General features: G+C 42.0%; 2 protein-coding genes and 1 pseudogene across 6 annotated transcripts in view; all 3 read right to left on the minus strand.

Moving 5' to 3' along the window:
• The window catches only part of TTC1 (tetratricopeptide repeat domain 1), a 74,941-nt gene extending 63,993 nt beyond the window's left edge, over nucleotides 1-10,948 (minus strand). The window contains exons 1-2 of one of the 5 annotated variants that reach the window (XM_037798886.1): nucleotides 10,876-10,948; nucleotides 9,395-9,758 (exon numbers count right to left, since the gene is read on the minus strand). In XM_037798886.1, the coding sequence (XP_037654814.1) occupies nucleotides 9,395-9,727 (333 nt within the window). In that variant the 5' untranslated portion in view covers nucleotides 9,728-9,758; nucleotides 10,876-10,948. The other 4 variants (XM_037798885.1, XM_037798883.1, XM_037798884.1 and 1 more) reach the window with 4 other exon arrangements.
• A 3,027-nt stretch (nucleotides 10,949-13,975) lies between these two features.
• Nucleotides 13,976-19,146, minus strand: LOC119506404 (annotated as a pseudogene).
• Nucleotides 15,262-16,591, minus strand: LOC119506405 (phosphate carrier protein, mitochondrial-like). Its single transcript, XM_037799445.1, has one exon. It carries the CDS (start codon nucleotides 16,526-16,528, stop codon nucleotides 15,443-15,445), a length of 1,086 nt encoding a protein of 361 aa, XP_037655373.1. The 5' UTR covers nucleotides 16,529-16,591; the 3' UTR covers nucleotides 15,262-15,442.
• Nucleotides 19,147-24,942: the final 5,796 nt, after the last annotated feature.

The raw sequence follows: 24,942 nt of genomic DNA on the forward strand, positions 1-24,942 counted from the left end.
ACAATTAAAATAAACCAGGATGTAAGGGGAACTCAAAATGGAATACAAACAGTAACAAATGAATCAAACTGTTTTACAAACGGATAATTATAATGAAGTGGGGGGGGGGCGGTTGGAAAGAAAAAAAAAACTAAACTAAGTAGCCCTCAAAGTATCTCCTGCAAGATATTTACTAATTACAAAGCGAAATTTCCTGCAATGACCTTACAGTGGAGAAAGGGGCAGAACACCACCTTACCATGTAATCAAGGTTAACATCACCCGTAATCAGACATAAGAGCATCATGTACCCTGATAGGATGCACTGAGAAGGGCACAACATTGCTTCTGTGGTATTCTTGTCAAAAATTTATAATTTCACTCAAAAAAAAAAAAAAAAATGGATAAACTCAAACTGAGGGCCATTCTACAAAATAATTAGTTATAACTAAAAAACCCCAACTAAACTAAATAACAACTAAAAAAAAGTGTTAAGGACATGAAAGATAAGGAATGAGGCGCTGTCATCAACTGGAAGATATGAAGAAGACATAATAAAATGCAATATGGTATCCTGGACTGGATCCTAGGACAGAAAAAGGACAGTGGTAGAAAAGCTGGTGAAATCTGAATAAGGTTAGTACTTGATAGCATTTTAGAAAAGTTAATTTCTTGGATTTGATCATTAAACTATGCTTTATGTGAGACACTAACATTAGAGGACTTGTGAAGGGTATTCAGGAACTTGATGTAATATTTTTGCAACTTTTCTCTAAGTTTAAAATTATATTTCAAAATAAAAAGATAAAATCACTTCCATTTTCATCTTTCAAGGCTAAACATGGTATCTCTTGTAAACTGCTTACTCATTAATAACAGTCATTCACCATATTTATGGAGCATCTATAATGAATCAGGCACTGTGCTAAATCTGGGGAATATAATAGTACCAGGACAGGGAAGGCTCCTGCCCACCTTCCAACACTAACCAGGGTAGCTGGGTAAAACATGAAAACTACCTAAAACATTATAAGTATAGTTAGCTATGTCTCCCTAGCTGGACTATGAATTTCTTGAGGGGGATAACCATATTCTTGAACAAAAATAATTCTGCCTATTTACTGTGGGTACTAATAAATGTCTCCTAAACAAATAACTCAATTTCCAAAATTAGCCTGTGGCTTATGTGGGTTAACGTTCATTCATCTGGGATTAGATAACAGTGAAAAGGAAAATGGGGGTGGAAACTATTACAAGTATTCTTTCTGAAGAATAAAATTAGGGAATAAAGGATTTCAAAATTATATAGCTTTGTGTAACTCTATAAAGAAGGTGAATTACTTTTTAATACTCGTCAGAATGCAAGACAATATAAAAATATTGTTAAGTGAAAACTCTGTAAAAGCAAATAACCATGACTTGGCTATACTCTTACCTTGTAATTTCATATTTTCTAATAGAGTAATCCTATTTACTTAGATTATCTATATTGGATTAGAAGTCTGATTCTATGACTTTGCAATCATATAATCTGATGAGCTAAAACACATAAAAATATAAATCACAGTGTCCAGTCAGAAGAAGAGACTTAATATTAGACAGATGTGATGTTTCCATAGCAGTACCTTCTAAAAATTGTTGGAAGTGTACAGAGTACTTACTATGTGCCAGGCAGGCATTGCGCCTTGATTTTTTTTTTTTTTTTTTTTAAGGGAAAGGGGAAAAAACAAAACAAGGTAGAGAACTTCAACTGATACATTTAAATTCTGGTATAACTTGGCAAAAATGTCAGAAGGTGCTCCTCCATTCCCCTATTAATCATAAAAAACCCAGTATCCACTAGCGACCCTCTACAATGCAGTAGCTGGCTAGGAATATTCCTTTTGCTCCAGGTTAGTGGCTACAACATAAACACACTTGAGTTGTGTGTTTATTATAGTTTTATTACTAAATAATAAAAACTCACATTAAATACCTTAAAAAATATTCTATTAATTAAGTAACCCTGTGGGAGCATGTGTTTAACACACAAATAATAGGAAGAAACCCAAGAGGTTCAGCAGGTTAATTTCCATTTCGTAAAACTATCAAAAGCTCTCTGCTTCCCTTTGTAGATTTGTGTGGTAATTGCTACAAAATAAAACTGCATCAACTTAAGTCTAGCACTGTACTCAGATCAATCACATCTGGGTAAAAGGTAGGGTCAAAAAAGCTACTTACTTGCTAAGGTGCTGGAAAATAAAGCATATGCAACAAAACTTTCTGCTTTAGTCTTTCCTAGGAGAGATGAGAAAACTAAATTTGGAATGCAAAAACTGAAAGGGTTAGGGACACCAGTCCTACAAATGATTCTAAAGGGAATTCTTTATCATAGAAAAGGAAACAAAAGCTTTCAGGTTTGTTTTCTTTCAAATCAGACATCATCTGGTTTATACATAAAACACATTTGTTTTTTCCACAAGTCACTTTTAGAAACCCTGTGGGGAATCACAAGGGAGGATCTTTGGATCTAAATTGTAGCCAAAAACTGACAGTTATTAGGTCCTATCTTTCTGAGGAAAGACAACCGATCTATCAGGAACTAATCTTGGAACTATTTCATTGTTTCTGAATTTGGGGAATTCTATTTCCCATAATCCAAATTAATAGAAGCAAATTTCCTATTTAGGCACTGCTTAAATTTTGAGCACCGCTGAGGAGGGTAAAAGAAAACATCCTATTAGTAAACTATTCTGATGTTGGATGCAATCAATATATTGTTAGGTCAATACTTGCTGTTCTGGAATTTAAGTCACCTGGGTCTATCTGGCTCTATGTATCCCAGAGTCTGGCCATAGCACTACCTATACCAAAACTACATTGGGAAGCTTGTTAACAAAGCATATTCCTGGCTGTCACCTCACAGGTCTGTGGAATCAAGCTGTTCTCAGGGTTTTTGCATGGTTAATACATTTCCTGTGATTCTCAGGCATACTGAGGTTTGAGAACCACTGACCTACACAGAGAGATCTTCCTTAAACACAGGAAATACTGAATGCCATTTTAATTCTTCCACCAGCAAATAAGCTGAACGTACTCCACTAACTTCCAAATGACTTGGAGCAGACAAGCCTTATTTTCTCTGGTATAAACTCAGTAATCTAAGATCCCTTCTAGTTCTTAATGTCTAGGATTTGGTTTAACCTTTTGTTACTTGCCAACAGCATTCACTAAATCCAATGCTGGTAACTCTAAGAAATTAACAAAAATGGCAACATTAGTTCAAGAGGATGTCCATTAGAAACTGAAAAGGAAACAACAAAATTAGAAAGGGTTTTCTCATGAGGCTAAGAAGAATATGCAGGTCATAATGGATGAAGATACCAAAAATTTCTGGAAGCAACCAAGAGAGTGTTCTCAGCAAACATGCTCACCATTACAACAGTGTTGCTACGATTATGAAAATAATGCAAAGAGGAGGTAGAAACACGGAAACCAAAAGGAGTAAGTGGAGTTTAGAAAAAATGAGAGGGATAGGGAAAAGACGGAAAAATAATTTCTGTTCTAAAAGAGAGGGTACTTTGATAATGGTTCCTGGTTAAAGAGATAAGCCTTAAAGGAAAAAACAATCAATTACATTTTCATAGCCTAATGGACATGTTTTAAAATCCCAGACACCAAGTCTCTGGATCCATGTTCACCAAACAACAGACTTTTGGATCCATTCCCTAAAATGGATCCATCTACTTATCCATCAGTAAATAAACAGCATATGCAAACAACAGGTAACAGGGAGCAAGCCCGTTAAAATGACTAAATCCGCATTTTGGCTTACAAATAAAAAACTTGTTAGGCAAGAATTAAATCATCAGAGCCCCAATGAACTCAAAGCCTCAGTCATCTCCATCAGTAAAGACCACCAACAACCACTCAGAAGCTGAAGCCAAGGAATCATCCCACTTTCTCACTCCCAACCCTCCCAATCGAATCCACCTGTATGCCTTATCAACTTTACCTTCAAAAATATATCCTGCAATCATTCACTTCTCTTCAGATCCACAGATGAAGCTACCATCATCTTTGCCTGGGCTACTGTATTAGGCCCTAATTGGTCTCAGTGTTCTAGTAGTGCCCCAACCCCACACTGCCATTCTCTACACAACCACTGGAATAACCTTATTAAAACGTTAATAATTTCCATTTCTCCCATGGTTTAAAATTACCCATGTGTTTCCTACTGCACTTGGAATAAACCTCAAATTCCTTACCATGACTTTAAAGTGTTCCATAATCAGACCTTCTCTTACTTTGTCTCATGTTATTCTCTCTTGCTCATGATGCTCCAGCCACTGGCCTTTACACTGAACGGCCAGGAACACACCCAGCTTGTGGCTACCTTAGGGCCTTTATACTAACTGCTCTTTTTGTCTGGAACTCTTCCTGCCCAGATAGCTACACATTTGGCTCCTTTCTCCCCAAACTCAGGTTTCCACTGAAATGTCACCTCACTAGAGAGGCCTTTCCTGACAAGCCAATCTAAATTAGTTCTTTCCCATCCTTCCAAACCCTCCTCCTGTATCACATCATCTTATTAACTTTTTCATACCTCCCAACTAGAATACAGAAAGAACAGAAACAGAACCCTGTCTTGTTCACCACTGTATCCCTAAGGGCCTCAAACAATATCTGGCATGCAGAAGAAATGCAAATATTTCCTGAATAAATGAATGAGGCAAAATCTCTAATTTTAAGGCCAATTACTAGGCCTCATTGAAGAGAGAACCATACTATTCATTCCATAGCTATCTAACGGAGGAAGACTATGTGCAAGGCCCTATGACAGAGGGCCTCAAGCTTTAGAGTGCATTAGAATTATCCAGGCAACTTGTTAACTTGGGCCTCCACGAAGTCAAGGATACTGCATTGTAACAAGGAGGCCACAGAGGAGATTCTTTTAAAGGGGTTATACCATCAAACTGCAGTACATTCTATAAGTTCCAGGACTATATGAATATTTGTATCATAAAATTATGATAACAATAATTCTCCCTGCTGCTAGACCTGTTCTTTGCCTCAGCCAAGCCTTTGAAAATCACTATGTGCTGCACGTATCTAACATGTCCAGGGCTAGCTAAAATTCCATTCCTTTGCAGTCAGATCTACATTTAAGTTTCCACAAACACTTAAGATTTGCTCTAATATAAACACATACATACACAGCATTTTCCTTAAGAGATTTCACCTGTTCTTAGCAAAACTTAAGGGCCTTCCCCCTCCACTATCTTAATTTATGAATTCTGTTGAGAACCAGAACTTCATTTGTGCCTGGGCTATATTCTTAGCCACAGGGCAAGCCAAGTCAACTTGAATAAAAACTTTGGTTATTGACACTTGATTTTGCCCAAAGAGAAATATTTAGTAATATATAGATCCTACAACAGTGCTTCTTTCTCAAATCTTCAAAGGTCAGTTTTATATGCTTTCTTGAAAGAATGTCTATCTTGGTAGTAAAGAATCAATTTTATTTATAGTCTCAAATGCAATACATTATTGTTATGGTTGTTGATTATAACTTTAATACATGCTTACTTAAAAATACAAATATTACAGAATTGTATTAAATATAAATGAAAATTCCCTAAACATCACATCCCTCAAAGATAATTATTGCTTATATATCGGTATATATCCTTCCAAACTTTTATTCACAAACATATTGTCATATTAACTTAAAAGGAATCACGATGTTCTATAAGCTGTTTAATTCACTGCATTACAGGCATCTTTCCATGTCAATATCTAAGATCTAGCTTTTTAATGACTGCACTGTATACTACCACATAAATATGCCAAAAAATTTTTTTAAGTAAGTCCCTTCTGACTGACAATATTATTTCCAGTTTTCCAAAATTATGGATGATACTAATGCTGGTTTGGATGTATAACACCCCCCCAAAAGCTATATTCTTTACTGCAATCTTGTGGGTGCAAACATTAATCTTTTGATTGTTTCCAAGGAGATGAGACTCAATCAACTGTGGGTGAGACCTTTGATTAAATCCTCTTCATGGAGATATGGACCCTGCCCATTCAGGGTGGGTCATAATTAAATCACTGGAGTCCTGTAAGAGAAACATTTTGGAGAAGGCTGTTGAAAGCTCATGCTTGGAGATGTGGACAGAAGGATGTTTGGAGATGCTAAGTTAAGAGACAGAAGTCCAGAGTTTGCTCCAGAGAAACTAAGAGAGGACCCCCAGATGGTTAGATGCACAGAAGCTGAAGAGGCTAAGAGAGACAAGCCCAGAGACATTTTGGAGAATGCCATTTTGATACTGAAACACAACCCAGAAACAGTAGAGGCCAGTCACATGCCTTCCCAGCTAACAGAGGTGTTCTGGACACCATTGGCCATTCTTCGCTGAAAGTATCTTCTTGTTGATGCCTTAGTTTGGACACTTTTATGGCCTTAGGATTGTACATTTGTAACCAAATAAACTCCCTTTATAAAAGCCAATCCATTTCTGGTATTTTGCATAATGGCAGCATTAGCAAACGGAACAAACCACAGCACATACCTTTGTGTATGCATTTGGACATTTTTCTAATAATTTTGTTAAAATAAATGGTTAGAATAGAATTAGGGGTTTAAAGGTACACTATCCAATATGGTACCCACTAGCCACAGGTGGCTATTTGAATTTAAATTAGTTAAAATAAAATAAATTTTAAAAATGCAGTTTCTCAGCCATACTAACCACATGCAGCTAGTGGCTACTGTGTCAGACAGTGCAGAAAGAGAACATTCCTGTCACTGCAGAAGGTTCTACTGACAGCCCTGGTTTACAAAAATGTTCATATAAAAATTTGATGCTTGTATCCCATAGAAATGTTGAAAGCTATTTACACTCCCAATACCAGTATAAGAGTTCCTATGTCCTCTTGTGAATTTCATATCACTATTGCTGATCTGATAGAAGAGACATCCTGTTTTAGTTTGCATTTTAAAAGTTATTAGTAAGGCTGAAGGTTTTTTCACATTTTTTGGCCATTTGTATATCTTTTTTTGTTGAATCATCTGAACTTTTCCTGTATTAAAAGAAACAAGTTTAAAAGCTATATTCTGTTCCCAATGACCTATAAAACCAAGCCATAAAAGCAGATAAGAAACAATTCTTCTTTTTTTTTTTGCTGGTTTCTTGATAATTTCACAGGTATTTATCAAAACAGCATAAAAATAGTTAGCAGAGTAGCACCACAAATAACTAAACAGTCTGCATGCTCATAGGCTGTTTCCTTAAGGTGGAGTTCATGGCTTACACTTTTACAAAATTAAAGAGTGATTATGTAAATTATATCTCACTTTTAAAAAGGAGGGAAAAAAGTGAAAAAACTATTGTGCTATTCAGAATATTACATTAAATTTATAGGCAATAAAATAATTATCTCAAAAATATTTATGGAACTTAAAATATAACCTCCTGGCCTAGGAGCTACAAAGAAGTTTTACTAAATTGGGGGTGGGGAGGGGAGTTTGTGATACTTTGAGCCAAACCACTTAATTGTCAAACCAGATATCACTTCAGAAAATTCCGTATCATATCAATGCAAAACACTCTTAAGGTGTCAGAAAAGCACTGGTGAATTCTTAACACGGATGTTTAATCTTAACTTGATATGAAAGTTGAACCAAAAAGTCAGTTTTTGGAAAATCATTTCTCTAATGTTACTGAACAGAACCTGACCTAATTTTCCAAGCTATTCCTGTTGAGGTGGATTATGAGCTGGGCTCACTTCTGCCCTTTATCCTCCTCTTCTGCTGGCACATATTAGCACAAAAGCCAGCACATCCAGTATAAAACCAACAGACTAGCTAATGAAAACTGTCCAAGGTGAGACAAGGTGGGCTTTTCCCCATCCCCCACTGTCGTATTTCACATTTATCTCATTCAAACACCAACCCATTCAGTAAATGAGCTCTTCAGAGGTTGTTATGGGTTGAATTGCACCCACCCCCCCCACCCCACCCCCGGCGAAAAGACATGTTCAAATTCTAATCCCTGGTCTTGTGAATGTGACCTTATTTGGAAGTAGGGTCTTCGAAGAAGTTATTAGTTAAGATGAGGCCAAAATGGATTAAGGTGGACAGTAATCTAATCCAATAAGAAGGTAAGAGGAAATACAGACAGATACACAAGGAAGAATGCCATGGACTGCCTGCCAGCAAGCTACCTTAGAAGCCAGGAGAGGCATGGATCAGATTCTTCCCTACAGCCACCAGAGGAAGCATGACCCTGCCAACACCTTAACTGCAGATTTCTAGTCTCCAGAACTGTGAAACAATAAATTTTTGTTGTTACAAACCATCTGTTTTGTGATACTGTTATGGCAGCCCTAGGAAATTAAACTACAAACCTCTTTCAAGTTCTTTACAAATGAGTTCAGATATTATGGTAACTCTACAGACTACCTTGCTTGTGAGACAGATGCACGGAAGGATATGTGGAGGTCACCAAGACTTCCCCATCTCCAAAGGTGGCGGCTTACCCAGTTAAGGATGTGGTGGCAGGGGCAAAGAAGCAGGTGAATTTAGATTTTATTAATTAAATGCTTTGTAGACAGATAGCTGTTTTTGTTACTAAATTTTTCATTATACTTTGGCTTTGGAATCAAACAGATCTGGGTTTGAGAATCAGTTCTGCCATTTCACCATTTATTAGATATGTGATCTTGGGCAAGATACTTTACTATTATAAACCCTGTTCTCTCACGGGGAATGATAACAGTATCCATTTCATAGTAGTGTTGTGAGGATTAAATGAAAACACAAATAATGTTTTAAATTCAGTGGCTGACATATTATAGGCACCAATAAGTGATAGTTACACGATCACACAGAATTCTGTTCTGTGAGAATGCTTATGTAAATAATACAGGCACCAGTACCCTCTGTGACCAAAACACTACGAAGATATACAGGCAGTTATTTTTTGCTAACAAAGGCATAACATATATAGGAAGCATACCATAATCCTAAATAGTCTTACAAAAACCATTATACAGCAACTTCAGCAACTAAACACAGATAGAGCCATTGAAGAAACGCTAAAAGATACATACATGTAAGAAAATGATTAAACAAAAGGTCTGCCTGTAATGGTATAGACGCTTTAGGTACATGAACAGAACTCAAAAGTTCACCAAAAAAAAAAAAAAAAAAAAAAAAAGGAAAATGTCTTTGCTAAACAGATACACTCAATGCTTCCCTGCCATGCTACTGATTTATCTTAGATCTATCACTAGTAAAGCAATAAGGATACAAAGGGGCAAGTTATTCTTTACCATAGAAGAAGTGGTTTACGATACATTATTGATCTTATTTATTCACTTTAAAAAGCAGGTTTAGTGGGAGATCATGCACAATAAATAAAATATTTACCTGTTTCTCTTCATCTGGCATGTCCTTTTCCAGTTCTATTAGGTATTCTTCATCTAGTTCAGAGGAATTTGTATCATCATCAGGTTTGTCCTCAACCTTATCCACACCTGCCTCCTCCTTCTCAAATGAATCCCTGCAGTCATGAAAGCACTCCTCTTCTCCCTGGCCCTCCTGGGGTTGGGCCTGAACATCCTTGGGCATCGTGCTCCGAGAATGCTCATCTTTGGGATTAGAAACTGGAGGGCTGACACACTCTGATTCCTGGGGATCTGTAACCTTCAAACCATTGAACAGATCCTCTGGAACCCTACAGTTCTCTGGCTTCTCCCCCATGCTGAATTCAGCAGGGGAGGTGAAGCTGAAGCTTTGGGAAAGAGGAGAAAATATCATGTAACGGTGCTTATACACAGAAAAATATACATACATAAAAATTTCTATTCCTACCTAAACAAACCTCCTTTTGGGATTCTCTTACCACCTCCTACTGCATTAAAAGCCTAAAACACAGACACACACTAGCTTTCTTTCATTGAAATTACATTTAAAAAATTAGGTTACCACAAGCCCATAAATAATGTCAAACACCATTTTAACTGATGTCCCCTTTCTGGTCAAATTTGGTAGCAGAACTACTTACAAGTAACAAAAGAGACCGATTTCAACTTGACTTCCCCCTTCCACGGCTAGCGTTTTGACCGGGTAGCCAAAAAAGGGGGCAGAAACTAGAAACACTGTCGAGAAAAATGCAATGGCCATAATCTTTATTAGACTGAATAACAGGATCGTGATTAAGAAACCACGCCGAGCCCACTAATAAGTTTCTCGTAGAGCTCAAAATGGTGTCCGTGCCAAAACCGTGATCACCAACTTAACCCAAATGCGTATGATACAGCCCACGCAGGATATAGTGGAAAAGGAGACTTGGCGTAGGTGGTCCTAATCAGGATCCCCGTGGGAGTAAGAATGAAGCTCTAGAAGAGTGGTTCTCAACCATGGCCGCACAACTTGGGAACAGTTGGGACGCTTTATAAAATACGGACGCCCAGACTCTACCCTCCACAGATTCTGATTTAACAGGTTTGGGATCAGGCCAGAACAGCTGTCTTTTTTTTTTTTTTTTTTTTTTTTAAAGCTTCCCAGGTGATTGTAATATTCAGCCAGTTGCGAAGCACTGCTCTAGAAGCTGAGTCAGACTCAGCAGCCCTGCCCTCCCCGGGTCGCAACAAAATTGCGCCGTGTCGCGACAAGAGCTGAATTAGCTCCAGCTCGTCCCAAGAAAACAACAGCAAAATCGTAGTACGGAGACTTCGCTTTCATAGCGACATCTTGTTACTCCCCATTCCCAGATCTAGTCTGAGGCCCTAGGGCTAAGGAGCGCCATCCCACGTCTCTCAGCAGACTGTCTCCCAGCTACGTCCCTCACCGCCAAGCCGCCAGACCCAGTAGGTTACCGACAGCTTCACAACCTCTAGCGTCTTCACCTTCCCAGCCTCTGAGACCATCCACTTCCGTTCACCTAGGTCCACTTCCGTCCGGCGCTGACGAATGGCGTCGCTGTTGGCAAAGCGTCCTGGGAAATGTAGTAGCGCTCTCAGAGAGAAAGCGAAGGGCTGTCCTGTCTGATGTTCTTGTATGGACTTAACTATGAGTGACGGTTGCCATCTTGGGTTACAAGATCCCGTGTTTTTGTTATTAGAATAGTTAAAAAAAAAAAAAAGGAGCTGTACAATACAGTGAACCCTAAGTTAAACCAGTTAAACCATGAACTATAGTTAATAGTACGATTATTAAAATGTGCTTTTATCAGTTGTAACAAATGTACCCCACTAATATAAGGTGTTAATATCAGGGTGGTATATGGGGACCCTGTATTTTATGCATGATTTCCTGTAAACCCACAACTTCCCTAATTAAAAAAAAAAAAAAATTCCGCATTTCTCTTAGGACAAGAGAAAACATGGAAAAGAGAAGAACTGTCCCTATGCTATTCTTTTTACTTTTTCACTCAACCTCTCTCAGGCTAGCAATGTATAAAGGAACCCTGAAGCATAAACAGTGTACAAAAATAAAGTTTTCTCTCCAGTGGTTGTTAAAGTGTGCCTTTCAAGGGAAACCACCTGGAGATCAATTTTTTTTTTTTTTTTTTGCACAATAATACTAAGATGTTATTTGTGTTTTCACATTCATTCTCTCATGAATGTACAGTGGCATTTTCCAGAGGCTATGTGTCATGTCATAAAGCAGTGGATTCAATTCAGAAGGAGATATGAGAATCCAGCTGTCTTCTTTTAAGCAGAGATTGGCAAAAATGTGAAACAATGCCACTCTTCTCATGATACAAATTTTTTGTTTAGGAAAATATTATTATTCATAAAAATGTTATTTATGTTAACATATAATGGATTTATTATCATAAATAAATTAATATTAAATAATTTTCAGTTCTAATTTCTAATATTTTAAACATTAACAGGTATGATCCACACACACAAAAGCTTTTTGGGGTCCTTAATCATTTTTGAGAGTGTGAAGAGGTCCTGAAACCAAAAGCAAACTGTTGCCCTATGCATACATTCAAGCAATATTTCTTGAACATTTATTAGACCCCAGGCACTATGCTGGGAATACAGAATTGAAATATAGTATACATATTTAACGTGGCCACACACGTAACAAGCAATGTCAGCAGAACATTAAATAGTTTTCCTTAATTCACAGAACTTATTGCAGAGATAGCTGGGAGGGCCTTTTTCAGGAAGAGTGTCAAACTCGTTTTTTAATTTCTGTCTAAATGCGTAAGTTGAAAGTTTTAATATACTAAAAATTAATGTAAAATATATTGGAAAGTGAAAAGACAACCTACAGAATGGGAGAAAATAGTTGTGAATCATGTACTTGATAAGGGTTTAATATCCAGAGTATATTAAGAATTCCTACAATGTAGCAACAAAAAGGCAAATAACTCAATTTTTAAAATGGTCAAAGGACTCAAATAGATATTTCTTCAAAGAAGACAAATGAGCAAATATCAATAAGCACATAAAAAGATATTCAAAGTCATTAGCCATTAGGGAAATGCAAGTTCAAACTACAATGAGATACCACTTTACACCCATTTGGATGGGTATTATCAAACAAAACCAACAAGTGTTGGTAAAGATGTGGAGAAATAGGAACCCTTGTATATTGTTGGTGAGAATGTAAAATTGTGCAGCCACTGTGGAAAACAGTTTGGTGGTTCCTCAGAAAGTTAAACATAGAATGGCCATATGTCCTGGCAATTTCACTTCTAGATACATATCCCAAAGAGTTGAAAACAGGGACTCAAACAGATACCTACACACCAATGTTCATAGCAGCATTGTTCACAATAATCAAAAAAGGGAGGAAACCCAAGTGTCTACCAATGGATGAATGAATAAACAAAATGTGGTATAGACATACAACGGAATATTATTCAGCCCTAAAAAAGGAGTGGAGTTCTGATACTTGTAACAGCATGGATGAACCTTGAAGACATCATGTTGAGTGAAATAAGCTAGACACAAAAGAACAAATATTGTTTGATTTCACTTACACAAAATACCTAAAATAAGCAAATTCAGAGACAGAAAGGAGATCAGAGATTACCAAGGGCCAGGGGGTGGAGGGATGGGGAGTTATTCTTTAATGGGTATAGAGTTTGTTTGGGATGACGAAAAATTTTTGGTAATAGATTGTGGTAATGGTAACACAATATTGTGAATGCAATTAATATCATTGAATTGTACACATGAAGTCATTTAAATGGGAAATTTTTCTGTTGTATATATTTTACAATAAAATTTTTTTAAATAGCTAAAATGGCAAATTTTATGTTTTATATATATATATATATATGTTACCACAATTAAAAATAAATAAAATCAGATGTTTTGAAAGCTTCCTTTAATATTTTAAATGTTTTCAATACACCAGGAACCTCAAAAATGGACATGGTTAGGCCCTGTATAATGGAAAGACTTAATTTTGGAGTAAAATAAATCAGTGAATAAACAAACAAACTTGAGTTACAGTGGCAGCTTTATTCCTTTACTGGCTGTTCAACTTGGAACAATAATTCTAGTAGCTAACATTTATTGACTATGTGCTTACGATGTACCACATGCTGTGAAAAGTGCTCTAGGTGTATTACTTGATCATTTGAGTTCTAATTCCCCCGACTAGCTGTGTGATTCTGGGGCAAGTTACTTAGCGTTTTTAAGCTTTAGTATATAAATTTACCTCATGTAAAAATTAGGATGGATAACAGTAGTATTTACCTAAAAAGTTTGTTGGGAGAATGAAATGATGTATTCTAGAAGATGAGGAGTGCAGGGTTTGGCACACAGTATTTAATGAATGGCTAGCGACAGTAATATTATGTGACAGACCTGGTACCAATAGTTGGGGCTAGGAAGACTGTAAGACCCAGTTTCTGCTCTCTCTCATCCCTTACAACCTAGTATGGGAGGGTGGAGAGGAAAGCATAAAAGTGCTACCAAGCTCAGAGGAAGATGTGAGCCACTCATTTCTTTTTTTTTTTTTTTTTTTTTTTCATTTAAATTGTTACTTTTTTGGAAACAGACTACAGATAGTACCACAAAGTATAAAAAAATGCAAAAACAGCTCATATGAATTTTCTAACCTCTGACAATGTCATTGCTCAAGAATATAACTAAATTTCTTTTGAGGTATTTTATAATTTGGGTTTTACATTTAAAAAGTTTTTAAAAAAAACTCTACATAAACATGAATTCAGTAATTACTTAATCTTTTCTATTTATATTCTGATAAATTAATTGGCACTTAAAATAGCTACATTTTATTCATAAAATATCCAAATTAAAGGTTATACTCCAGAAATAGTATTTAACTTCTAAAATAATTGTTTTAACAGCAACATGCTTACAGTGGCTCAGTACTGCATATGATGAAGGTATTTCAGGAAAATGTGCTTACAATGGGCATAGCTATATTATAATTTGAAAACTTACATATGAAAAATAACCAGTCTACTCTTAAGGTTTCACTGATTCCACTAATTCAATTTTGAGGATACTAACAGAATTTTATATCACATTCCATATGTGATGATTTACATAAAAAAGTAAATCTTTTTAAAAAGTTTAATAATTCAAACCAAAACCTGCTATAAGCTAAAAAAGAAAAAATTCACTTAAAAACTATTTGAAAAAAATACACTTAACACTAGATTACCATTCTGAAGCTTTTTATGACTTTGATGACATGTTATTTTTAAGCAACTGAAGACTTGAACACCTTTATATGCTTCCAAATACTGTTGACAATCTTGTTTAATACTGTATTAGATGCCATTAAAGAGAGCCTTGTTCTCTGAATAAGCTTCCTTGTTATTGTGGGAAATACTATAAGGCATGAGCTTAAAATGCTGTGACACTGAAATACTGTTGGCTTCTGGAAGAATCTTCTGACATTTGGAATTCTAGTTAGACATCTGAGGAGTCACTCCAATCAGTCACAGTTACCAGGCTGCTTTTTAATGTGCTTGATTCATTTTCTTTTTTTGTTTTTTTTTTTGTTTTTTTTTTGTTTTTAAATATATATGTATATATTTTACAAAAAGTTTACTTGTCAAAATATAACCACAAATTTTTATATTTTTAAAATTTAACTACAATTCACTTTTTTTAAATTGACAAAACTTGAAACGTGATAATTTATGAATAGGGATCAGAATATTCAACCATAAAATTCAACCAAAAGTGGTTTGCATTTCTTCTTTGAGGTTTCAACTCATACTCAATTCTTTCTATTTCAGGGTTAAATCTTTAAAAACTCGGTTTTTAAATAATCATCAAGTCATAGACAATTCATGAACAGCTGGGTTTATTTGAACAATGAATTTGAAACTCTTGCCTTAGGCAAGAGTACTACAGTAATTATATCAGGGATAGACAATTTCCTACTCTGTCAAATATATAAAAGTTCCTTTTGCAGTTTCCTCAACACTGATCAACAAGCAGATTCAGTCCATATCTGTTCTAATTACTGAGTCAACCCAAGCTTCTTCTTCAGAGACTCTGGCATCTCAGGTGGAGGAGGACGAGGGAGTCTGAAGTAGACCTTCACAGAGTCATAGATGAACCACTGTAGTGCAGTCAAAGTGCCAATCATGATAATACGGGCAAAAAGTCCCTTCCATACACCTTTAAATCCAAGTCTCCGGAGGACCTCAGAAGCACTGCTACCTTTCTCTTTATTCAATACAGATACCACAGAATCAGCAGGGTGAGAAACAATTGCACAGAAGACTCCAACTATGTAACCTGCCACAAATGTTACAACAAGCTGCTCTGGCTTTGAACATTCACTTCGGGGCTTGGGAACCACAAACTTGTACAATGCTTCAACAGTACGTTCAAAGCAGGCAAACTTCATCATGGTGTATGGTATCTGTCTCATCCAGAGAGGAGCAACCCCCTTGTAGAACGCTGTTAAGCCTTCTTCCTTATACATTTTGGGAACCACTTCCCTCAAAGTGTTGGCATAACCTGGTTGGGTTTGAATTCGAACCTTAGCAGCTTCCATAGGAGCCAGAGCAATGTCAGCAAAGAATTCAGCACTGGCAGAGGCAGCCAAATACAGTGATGTGCGCCAGAGATAGGCATTCTCCTCTCCGAGCACGTTGCTATACAGGACTTTGAAGACTTCATAAAAGCCAAACTTGCAAAGCCCTTGCATAGAGTAGCCAATGAAAGTTGGAGCCCAACCTTTAGCCAAACCACGAACACCATCCTCTTTAAGTGTAACGGAGAATCCATTAAATATGCCCCTGTACTTTTGAGGGTCCACCTGCATTCGGCATTTCACTAAATCCAGAGGAACGACAGCAGTGTGTGTCAGACCACAACTTAAGACCCCACCAAAGCCACACAGTGCATAAAACTTCATGGAGCCATATTCACAACTGTATTCTTCCACAGCAGCGGCTGCCAGGTTGCGAGAGCGGCGGGGAGGGCCAGGGGGCCGCGCGGGGATACTGTGGGAGCCCGTGAGGCCATCGTGCACCAACTGAAGGTGAGGCGCGTTAAACGGGTTCGCCCGCGCCAGATGCGCCACGGACGAGAACATCCTCTCCCTAAGATGGCGAACACCCAACCGCTCCCTCGGAAAGGCTGCGGCTCACAGAGCTTGATTCATTTTCTTGAAGTCCTTCTTTCTCCCTTTGGCCCTCTAGCATTAGATGCACCTCAGGCACTTGGTATGTGAGTAGAATTTGATTCATTCTTCACCAGTGGAGGTTCCTTCTGTTCTTTCCCAGTTTTTTCCCCCAAAGATTTTTCTTCCTCTAAGGATGATATGTCCCAGTCATCCTCATCCACATCTGCACACTTTAGTCCTTCTGGTATTTCTTCTTCTTTGATGAATGCCTCAGCAACATTAATACCACCAACTAGTTTATTAACATTTCTGTGATTTGTAACTGTTTTTTCAACTTTTTCAGTTAGTGTTTTAATGGCGGTTCCTGGAGGCTTGGGAGAAACATCAGAGTCCTCAATTTCACTCTCTTTGGTCCAGTCAGTGTCACTTTTGGCAGTATTCATTGCAAAGCTACCCTTGTTGCTTTTAGATGATTGCAGAGGAGGTAAGTCTGGGGATGCATATGTCTGTACGAAGTCATCATCATCCAATTCCTCCTCTGAACTAAAGGGAGGGGTCGTAACAGTAGATGGCTTTCCGGGAAAATTATCTTCTAGGATATTTTTCCGAATTTTTGGAACAGATGTTCTATCAGTAAAAACTGGTCTTTGTCTAATCAAATGTCTGCTTTTGGAAGAATGTTGCATTGCTTTGGATCTTTCTCCAGTTGCAAGGGTATCCATTTGAGAAATACTGCATTTATCTGAAGACAGTAATGTTCTCTCCTCAGTTTTACAGCTGACCTGATATTCAGAGAATTCTCGAATTTGCTGAATGTTAGGTATTTGTCTTTCTCTTTCATGTCTTGCTGATTCCACATTTCTCAGCACTCTATTCAAGTGATCACTTGGGATACCATGTATATCTGTATTAATTCCCAAGGTTTCCAGTTTCTCCACCAAGCTCTGTTTCAAGACAGTTCTTATTTCCTTAGTGAGGGAGGGATTATTCTTCAAAGCTTTCCTTAAATGTACCTTGCTGTTATTTAATTTGAGTTCATTTTCCCTTACTTTTTCTTCCTCTGAAAGTTCTTCTATTGGTTCCAGTATGTGTGATGCGAATGCCTGTTCAAGTGCTATTGTTAGACCTGATTTAGCATCCAAAGTCTGTGGTGCTGGAGCATTCACAGGTACGGCTGGGGCAGGTGTCTTAGGTTTGAAAGTTTGCCAGGCTAAAGGATTCCCTTTGGGTTCACTGACACTGTTTAATAGTTTACTGGTAAACTCTTTAATCTGCTGCGTCTGAGTAATAATCACCTCATTCTGTTCCTGGAGTCTCTGGCCTAGCTCTTCTATTCTTTTCTTGTAGAAAACATTACTTGCATTTAGATCATCTATCATTGAGGTTCGAAGTTTCTCTATTTGTGAAAGGAGCCGACCCTTTTCTTTCTTGCGTTCTTGATGAAGGGCTTGAACTCGAGCTGTCCACTTGCTTTCCTGACTATCAAGAAGTTGCATCACATTTTGGAAATCCTGAGGATACTGAGGACGGTCTTCTTTAAACTCATGTGCATCTTTTAATGTGCCTATGTTTGACTTGATCTGCATATTGGACTTCTGTATTTCTGACAATTGATATTCTAATGCTGAATTCTTGGAAGTTAGTTCTTTAAACTCCTTCATAAACATCTCCTTGACTTTTTCCATCTCATCAACTAGTTTCTCCTTTTCTTCTTCTTTCCATCTATCAAACAACTTCAGAAATTCTTCCTCTTTTGTTTTTTGCATTTCATACTCCTTAGAGAATCTGACCGCATGTGCATGCTGTGCCGCCTCTAACTGAGATTTGGTGAGCTGCAGCTGTTCCTTCAATATGTTGATTTCATCCTGGAGCTTATCGGTCTGCACCTTTTTCTTATACTCAAGGTCAGAATCTTCAGGATGGCGGCGTTGAATATGACTTTGCAGGAAAGCTTGGTTCATAAAAGCCTTGTCACAAAAATGACCCTGGTAATAGCTGGCTTTGGCCTCGATCATCAGCTGCTGGGTGGAGATCATCTTTTTCCTGCGTTTACACTCATCCTTGAGTAACTTGATCTCCCCCGCCTGTTTGGTGACCAGCTTCTTGCTCTGCTCGCAGTCGGCCAGGGTCAAGCGCAGCCGCTCCTCCAGGGTGTGCATCTGCGAGGTGAGGAAGTCCTGCGAGTGCAGCAGGTACTCAATCGTGAGCTGTGCCAGGCGGATGAGTTTCAGCAGCACCGGGTCCACGCTCGACTGGCAATGCGGACACTTCTCGTCCTCCAGCTTGCAGAAGGTGATGTTCATGATGTTCTCCTGCAGTGTGAGCACGTCCACGGCCCCCGCCACCTTGTCCACGTCGATGGCGCTCAGCCGCCGCCAGTCCACGTTCTCCAGCCGCGGTCGGAATTGGAAGAAGGGCAGGGACCCCGAAGCCGCGGTGGGGGGAACACAGGCCATGGCGGCTGCGCTCGCCGCGCCCGCCGCAGAGGCGGCAGTGGCCGCCGGAACCTCCGGGCCGCTGGCCAGCGGATAGTACACATGCTTCTGGAAGGGCATGCTTGGAAGCTAGTGCGCCGCCTCTGGTTGCATCCAAGGAGGGGGGCTGGTCTCGCCAATCCGGGCCACCGCCGCCACATTCCTTGCGAGCTGGAGAAGGCCGGGACCCCGGAGGCGGGGGCGGCGGCCTAAAGTCTGGGCGTCCAGGCCGTTGCTATGACAGCGCCCCCGGGCGTAACAGCAGCAAAGGGCGCCCGCCCCGCGCGAGGTCAGCGCGCGCCCAGGGCCGTTACAAACTTATATCCGGGCTGCATTCTGTTTTCCGGAAAATTGAAAACATTTCTAGCAGCTCCTTGCAGATTTCGGGCCTCTCATTCTTGGGGTTTCTTGGGGCTGCCTGTGGTTACCACAGAGAAGGATGGCTGAAGAAAAGCCAGGCATTCCTCAGTGGCCAGCGAGGCCCTGCTTGGACCATCAGGAATTTTTTTTTTTTTTTTTTTTTTAATTTCCTGGTAGCTAGGTGGACTGTCAGTTCCATCCACTGGACTGCAGGCTCAGCGGCAACAAGGATTGTGCTCCCTCTCGCTCACGGTTATATCCCCAGCATCTAGCTGCGCGCTCCTCGGCGGGCGCCGGGCGCTGCAGGCAGATGGGGACGACAAAGGGGATCCGGACTCCAGGGGCGCAAGTCGCGCAGGCGGTGCCCGTGGAGGCGGAGGAGAAGCAGAGCTAGTAGAGGCGAGCCGGCTTTTTTTTCCAGGGCGCAGGATGAAGCCTGTCTCGTCTGGGCAAGTTGTGGCTAGGCGGGACGACTGGCGCTTGCGGTCGCAGTTGACTCGTCTGGGGGGGGTGGCGGCCGGTTGCTAAATCCTCAGGCTCTCAGGATTGCTCGGAGGGTACCGGCGGCGGGGGCTCTTTCCCAGAGGCGAGGGCGAGGCGGGGGACTGGGCCCGGTCCCCGGCGGAGGCGTGCAAGGTGTGGAGGGCGGCGAGAAGGAACAGGCGGGACACGTTTCTTTTAGGGTGAAGAAGCCAAGAGAGTTTATTAGGGGAGAGTACAAGCTTATATCGGGCGGTTTAGAGGGCGGGGTAGCTGTAGGGGTTAAAGGCTTGGATTGGTTCTGAGAGGGCGTGAAGGTTGATTGAAAAGGTGCGGGAGTTGCTCCGGTAACGAAGGGGGTGGAGGGTACGGGTAAGGCACGGGGGTGGGGTTTTTCTCCGGCAAGCCCTCCCCAACGATTGTACTTTGGGGTGAGGAAATGGGGCCTGCCTCCGGCCTCACTTTCTCAGGCCTGGGGGGCTGTGGAGGGCGCTGTCGCCCGTGCCCACCACCCTCCCCAGGGGCTGATCAGGTCCCCCAGCCCAGGCCCGCCAAGTCGAAGCACGTAATCAGTGTCCCGCACCGTGCCCCACTACCTTTCCTAGGGGCTGATCAGTTCCCCTGGCCCAGGCCCGCCAAGTCGGAACTCGATAACAGTGTCCCGCATTTCCCCCTTCTTTTCTAATTAGAGGAAGAAGCTTACTGGAGAGATCCGCCAAGGGATGAGGGAAAGGGGAGGTGGGGGAAGGGATAGGGGTAGATGGTAGTCAGAGAGGCTGGAGCTCGATGTTGGTGTGGCGCCCGGGCGTTCGAGAGGGGCCTCGCTGCTTGCGGGATGGACGAGGGTGGCAACGCTGCGGAGGGTCAGCTTCTTCACTGGAGGCAAGTTGTTGATACTGGACTTGCACAAATGATGAAAAGACAGCATTGGCTTGGTTCTTAGCAAGCTGGACAATTCTGCGGATAATGCAGGGCCCTAGGGTGAGAGCTAGAATAATCATTAGTAGGGGGCCGATGAGAGGGAGGAGGTATGGGAGGAGGGGGGTAAAGATGTGGGACCAATAGTTGGTGGCTTCACGGTTTCTTTTGCGTTGTTCTAGTCCCTCTCGGACCTTCTCTAGGCTGTCTTCGGCGAGACCTGTGGAATTGGCATATACACAGCACTCTTCTCCTAAGGCGGCGCAAAGGCCTCCTTCTTTGAGGAGGAGAAGGTCGAGACCTCGGCGGTTTTGGAGCACGACTTCAGAGAGGGAATTGACAGAATTTTTAAGATGGGAAATAGCGTCTTGTAGGTGACGAATGTCCTCGTCAACAGCCGCCCGGAGGTGAGTTAGGGCGGAGCTTTGACTGGCTAATGCAGCGATTCTGGTGCCAGCGCCTGCAAGACCTAGTAGGGAGGCAATTGTGAGGGCAGTGATGGGTTCTCGCTTTTGCAGAGTGGCAGGAGCTGCAGTTCTTTCCAGGCGGAGGAAGAAGTCTTCCTCGCTGTGGTATAGGACCCTAGGGATAAGGACAATTAGGAGGCAAGTTTCATTAGTTGTATTGAGGGTTTGCACATTAAGGCAGGGGGTAAGTCCTGTAGAGGAGCAGAGCCATTGGGAGGAGTTGTGGGGAATAAGAAACTTGGCAGAGCTGCTGGGAGATGAGTAGTTGGCACAAGCTGTGAGGCTGGGAGAGTTACTCGAGCGAGGGCGGATGCACTTTCCTGTAAAGGAGACTGAATGAAAGGTTAAGGGGACGGCAGAGGTATTCCAATTGCATTCCGAAGGGCTGTCCTCTGTGTTTTCTGAAAAAGAGAGGTTGGAGGTGACCGGCTCATACAGGGGGGAGGAAGTGGAGAGGCAAAGCCAACAAGAGGAGGTGAGATTGGGGTTGGAGGAATTCACTGAGGTGAAGGCCGCTTGGATAAGGTCGAGGAGGGGAGAGGAGTAACGAGAGGGGGTTAGGAAAGGTTGGGGTGGTGGTGTTGGCGATGCGCTGTTTGTAGCTGAGGTGCGGTTTCCGGATGCGCTGCTTGTACTTGAGGTGCGGCTGGAGGGCTGTGGACTAAGAGGGTTAATGACTTTATTAGGACCAATGGCAGAGGGGTTTTTTAGTACAGCCTCCTTTTTTATTAATATAAGGGAACCCGGGTCGGTCCCTTTTATGTAAATTCGAAAGCCCCAAGTTCGACCGAGGAGCCAAGAGGGATCAGCAGGGAGCTGCACGGTGAGATTTAAATGTGAGCAGTCACCTGTAGGTGCAGTGTGGTGATAACCTCCATAGATACCCCAGGTAATGGGTTCTTCAGGAGGCTGGCAGTTCAGGGGAGCCCATTTTAGAGTTAGGTAAAGATCAGTGGTGTAAGGCTTCCAATAAGTGGCTAATGTTTCACATCCCCAGTATGCACAGTAATATTGGTTGGGAGTATTACAGTAAGGTTTTCCAGAGTTTGAGGATGGGCACATGTAATATTGGGCTTGATTCCAACCAGTGGGGCGTACTAAAGGAGTGGGAAATAAATCAGTTGCGTTGACAAGAAAAGAAGGTCGCCCTGCTGTAACTTGGGTTTGTATAACTGTGGAATCTTCCCATCGTGCCAAGGTCCATTTCCAAGGTTGGTGGGGGGAGTGGGGCTGAGAGATGGCCCGGGTAGAAGAGGCGAGAGCCAACATGATCGTAAGAAGGGAAGCAATACTAGGGTGAGGGTTGTGGAGGTGTAGGGGGCTGGCTTTTGCCTGCCTATAGAGGCGTATAATTTCTCTTATCTCTATATTCTCTGGGGTCTCACTCGGGCTGGGGTTCAGGCTCAGGTGTACTGTTGTCATCTGGTGCACCAGGCTGCGGAGACGACGGCGTTCTCGTCTCGTTAGACGCGTGGTTGCTGGTGGCGGGCCGGATTGCCCTTCCTGGGATCCAGATTGGTTGTGCTGCATCATCTGGGAAAACACAAGCAAACCCGCGCCCCTGGGCGAGGAGTGGGGAGGGACCCTTCCAGGCATTATTCTCTGGGTCCTTCCAGTAAACCATTGGGGCCTGGGTGGGCCTATACGAGGGCCCCCAATGTTTATGTAGGGGCGAAAGCCCTTCCTTATTGAATGTGAGTAGATTAAGGTGAATAAGGGCTGCTATGATAAGGTCCCCTGGAGTTGCCTGGGGGAGCATAGCCCTTTCTTTTTCAATTTGTGTTTTTAAGCGGCGATGGACTGCTTCCACAACGGCTTGCCCCTGAGGATTATAGGGGATACCGAAGTAATGGGTGATGTTATATAACTGAAGAAAGGCTGCAAAGGAGGCACTGCGATAGGCAGGCCCATTGTCCGTTTTTATGTCCCAGGGGACTCCCATGAAGAGAATTCCCTGTCTTAGGGCCTTGATACAGTGTTTGGCCGTTTCCCCGGCGAGGGGGACTGCATAACACATGGCTGAGAAGGTGTCAATCATTACATGTACATACTTGAGGCGCCCAAAGGACGGAACGTGAGTTACATCCATTTGCCATCTAGAATTGGGTTTTAGGCCTCGTGGGTTGACTCCCTGAGGTTGCAAGGGGCCAAGCGGCGCAAAGGGCGCACAAGTTGCACAATTGCGGACAAGATGTTTACAGGTATCTAGGGGGAGGCCACATAAATGATGTAACGACGTAGCCGAAAAGTGAAACCTGGAATGCAATAACTTGGCCTGGTTAACAGCATCCCCCGGAGGGGCTGCCGTGTGGGTTAGCATAGCTTGGGTATTCTGAGCTGAGACCACTTGGTCTACTATACTATTGCCATTAGCCAGGGGCCCCGGAAGGCCTGAGTGACTACGAATGTGGCTAATGAACCAAGGATCCTGTCGATGCTCCAGGATGCTCCTGAGGTCAGAAAGTGCTTTATCAATGGCCGAGTTCCCGGGGAAAAAGGTGGAAAATGCGAGGACTCGGCAGACCTGATAAGTGTAGAGACTGTCAGTGAAAATGTTTACTGGGTGGTTGCAGTGGGCGTTCAGCGCGTATGACACCGCCAGGATTTCCCCCACTTGGACTGAATGAAGGTTGACATAACTGAATAGGCGGGGTTCCGGGTGGTCCTGGGAATAAGAGAGGAAGGCGAAACGGGTCTTGGAGGCGTCAGTAAAGACGGTAGTGGCACCCGGGATGGGTGCAGAGGAGGGGAAAGGATGGAAGGGGCTGCGGAAGGGAAGCTTGGCGAGTCCCTGTAATAGCCGATGGCTAGGATAGTGGCAGCTGAATTCCCCATGAAACCCTTCTAAAAGGATTTGCATGTCCGGGTTGTCACGTATAAGCAGGCGGGTTTGGCCTGCATCCAGAGGCCAAACAATTTTTTCCAGCGGCTCTCCAAATACATGAACAGCCAGGGTGACTAGATCTGAAGCTAGGCTGATCCAGAGCCGCACTGCGGGGCAGATTTTCCTAAGCCGACTTTTAGCGGGGTGCGCCCAGAGTAGAGGGCCATTTTGCCACAGGCAGCCCATGGGTGTTCTGGGCGTCGGAAGGATGAGTGCTATAAGATTGCCCTCTCTAGTGCTGAACCTGTTGAGACAGCAGGCGGCGAGCGCCTTGTTAATGGCAGCAATGGCCTCCTTTGCCTCCTGGGTGAGCTTAATGCGCCGGGAGACTGCTAGCGGCGGGGCTTCTGGAACACTTAGCAGCGTAAAGAGTGGTTGGAGCTGCGCAGTGGTGATTGGTAACGCAGAGCGGAGCCAATTAATTTGACCGCAGAGCTGTTGGAACTCAGTGATAGTGACCCGATCTGGTATGTCCAGCTGGGGAGCGGACGGGGCAATGGTTTTATCAATACTAAATCCTAAGAAGGCTAATGGAGGCACAATTTGAACCTTTTCGGGCTGAACCGCAAGGCCGAGGTCAGCTAAATTAGTGGTGAGGTCTTTAAGGATTAGAGGAAGCGCCTCGGCGTCCTCAGAGGCCACCAAGATGTCATCCATGTAATGGATGAGCATGGCCCGCTTTCGCAGGGGGGCCACTGCGTGATTAACATACATTTGGCAGATGGCCGGACTGTTACGCATTCCCTGAGGGAGGACTTTCCATTGGTACCTGCTAGCCACGCCCGCGTGATTGGGGACGGG

This window comes from Choloepus didactylus, chromosome 11 (genome assembly GCF_015220235.1).
Source record: "Choloepus didactylus isolate mChoDid1 chromosome 11, mChoDid1.pri, whole genome shotgun sequence".
Classification (NCBI taxonomy): domain Eukaryota; kingdom Metazoa; phylum Chordata; class Mammalia; order Pilosa; family Megalonychidae; genus Choloepus; species Choloepus didactylus.

Coding starts and splice junctions, on each gene's coding strand:
- LOC119506405 (XM_037799445.1), bottom strand. CDS start 16,528: ATGTTCTCGTCCGTGGCGCATCTGGCGCGGGCGAACCCGTTTAACGCG.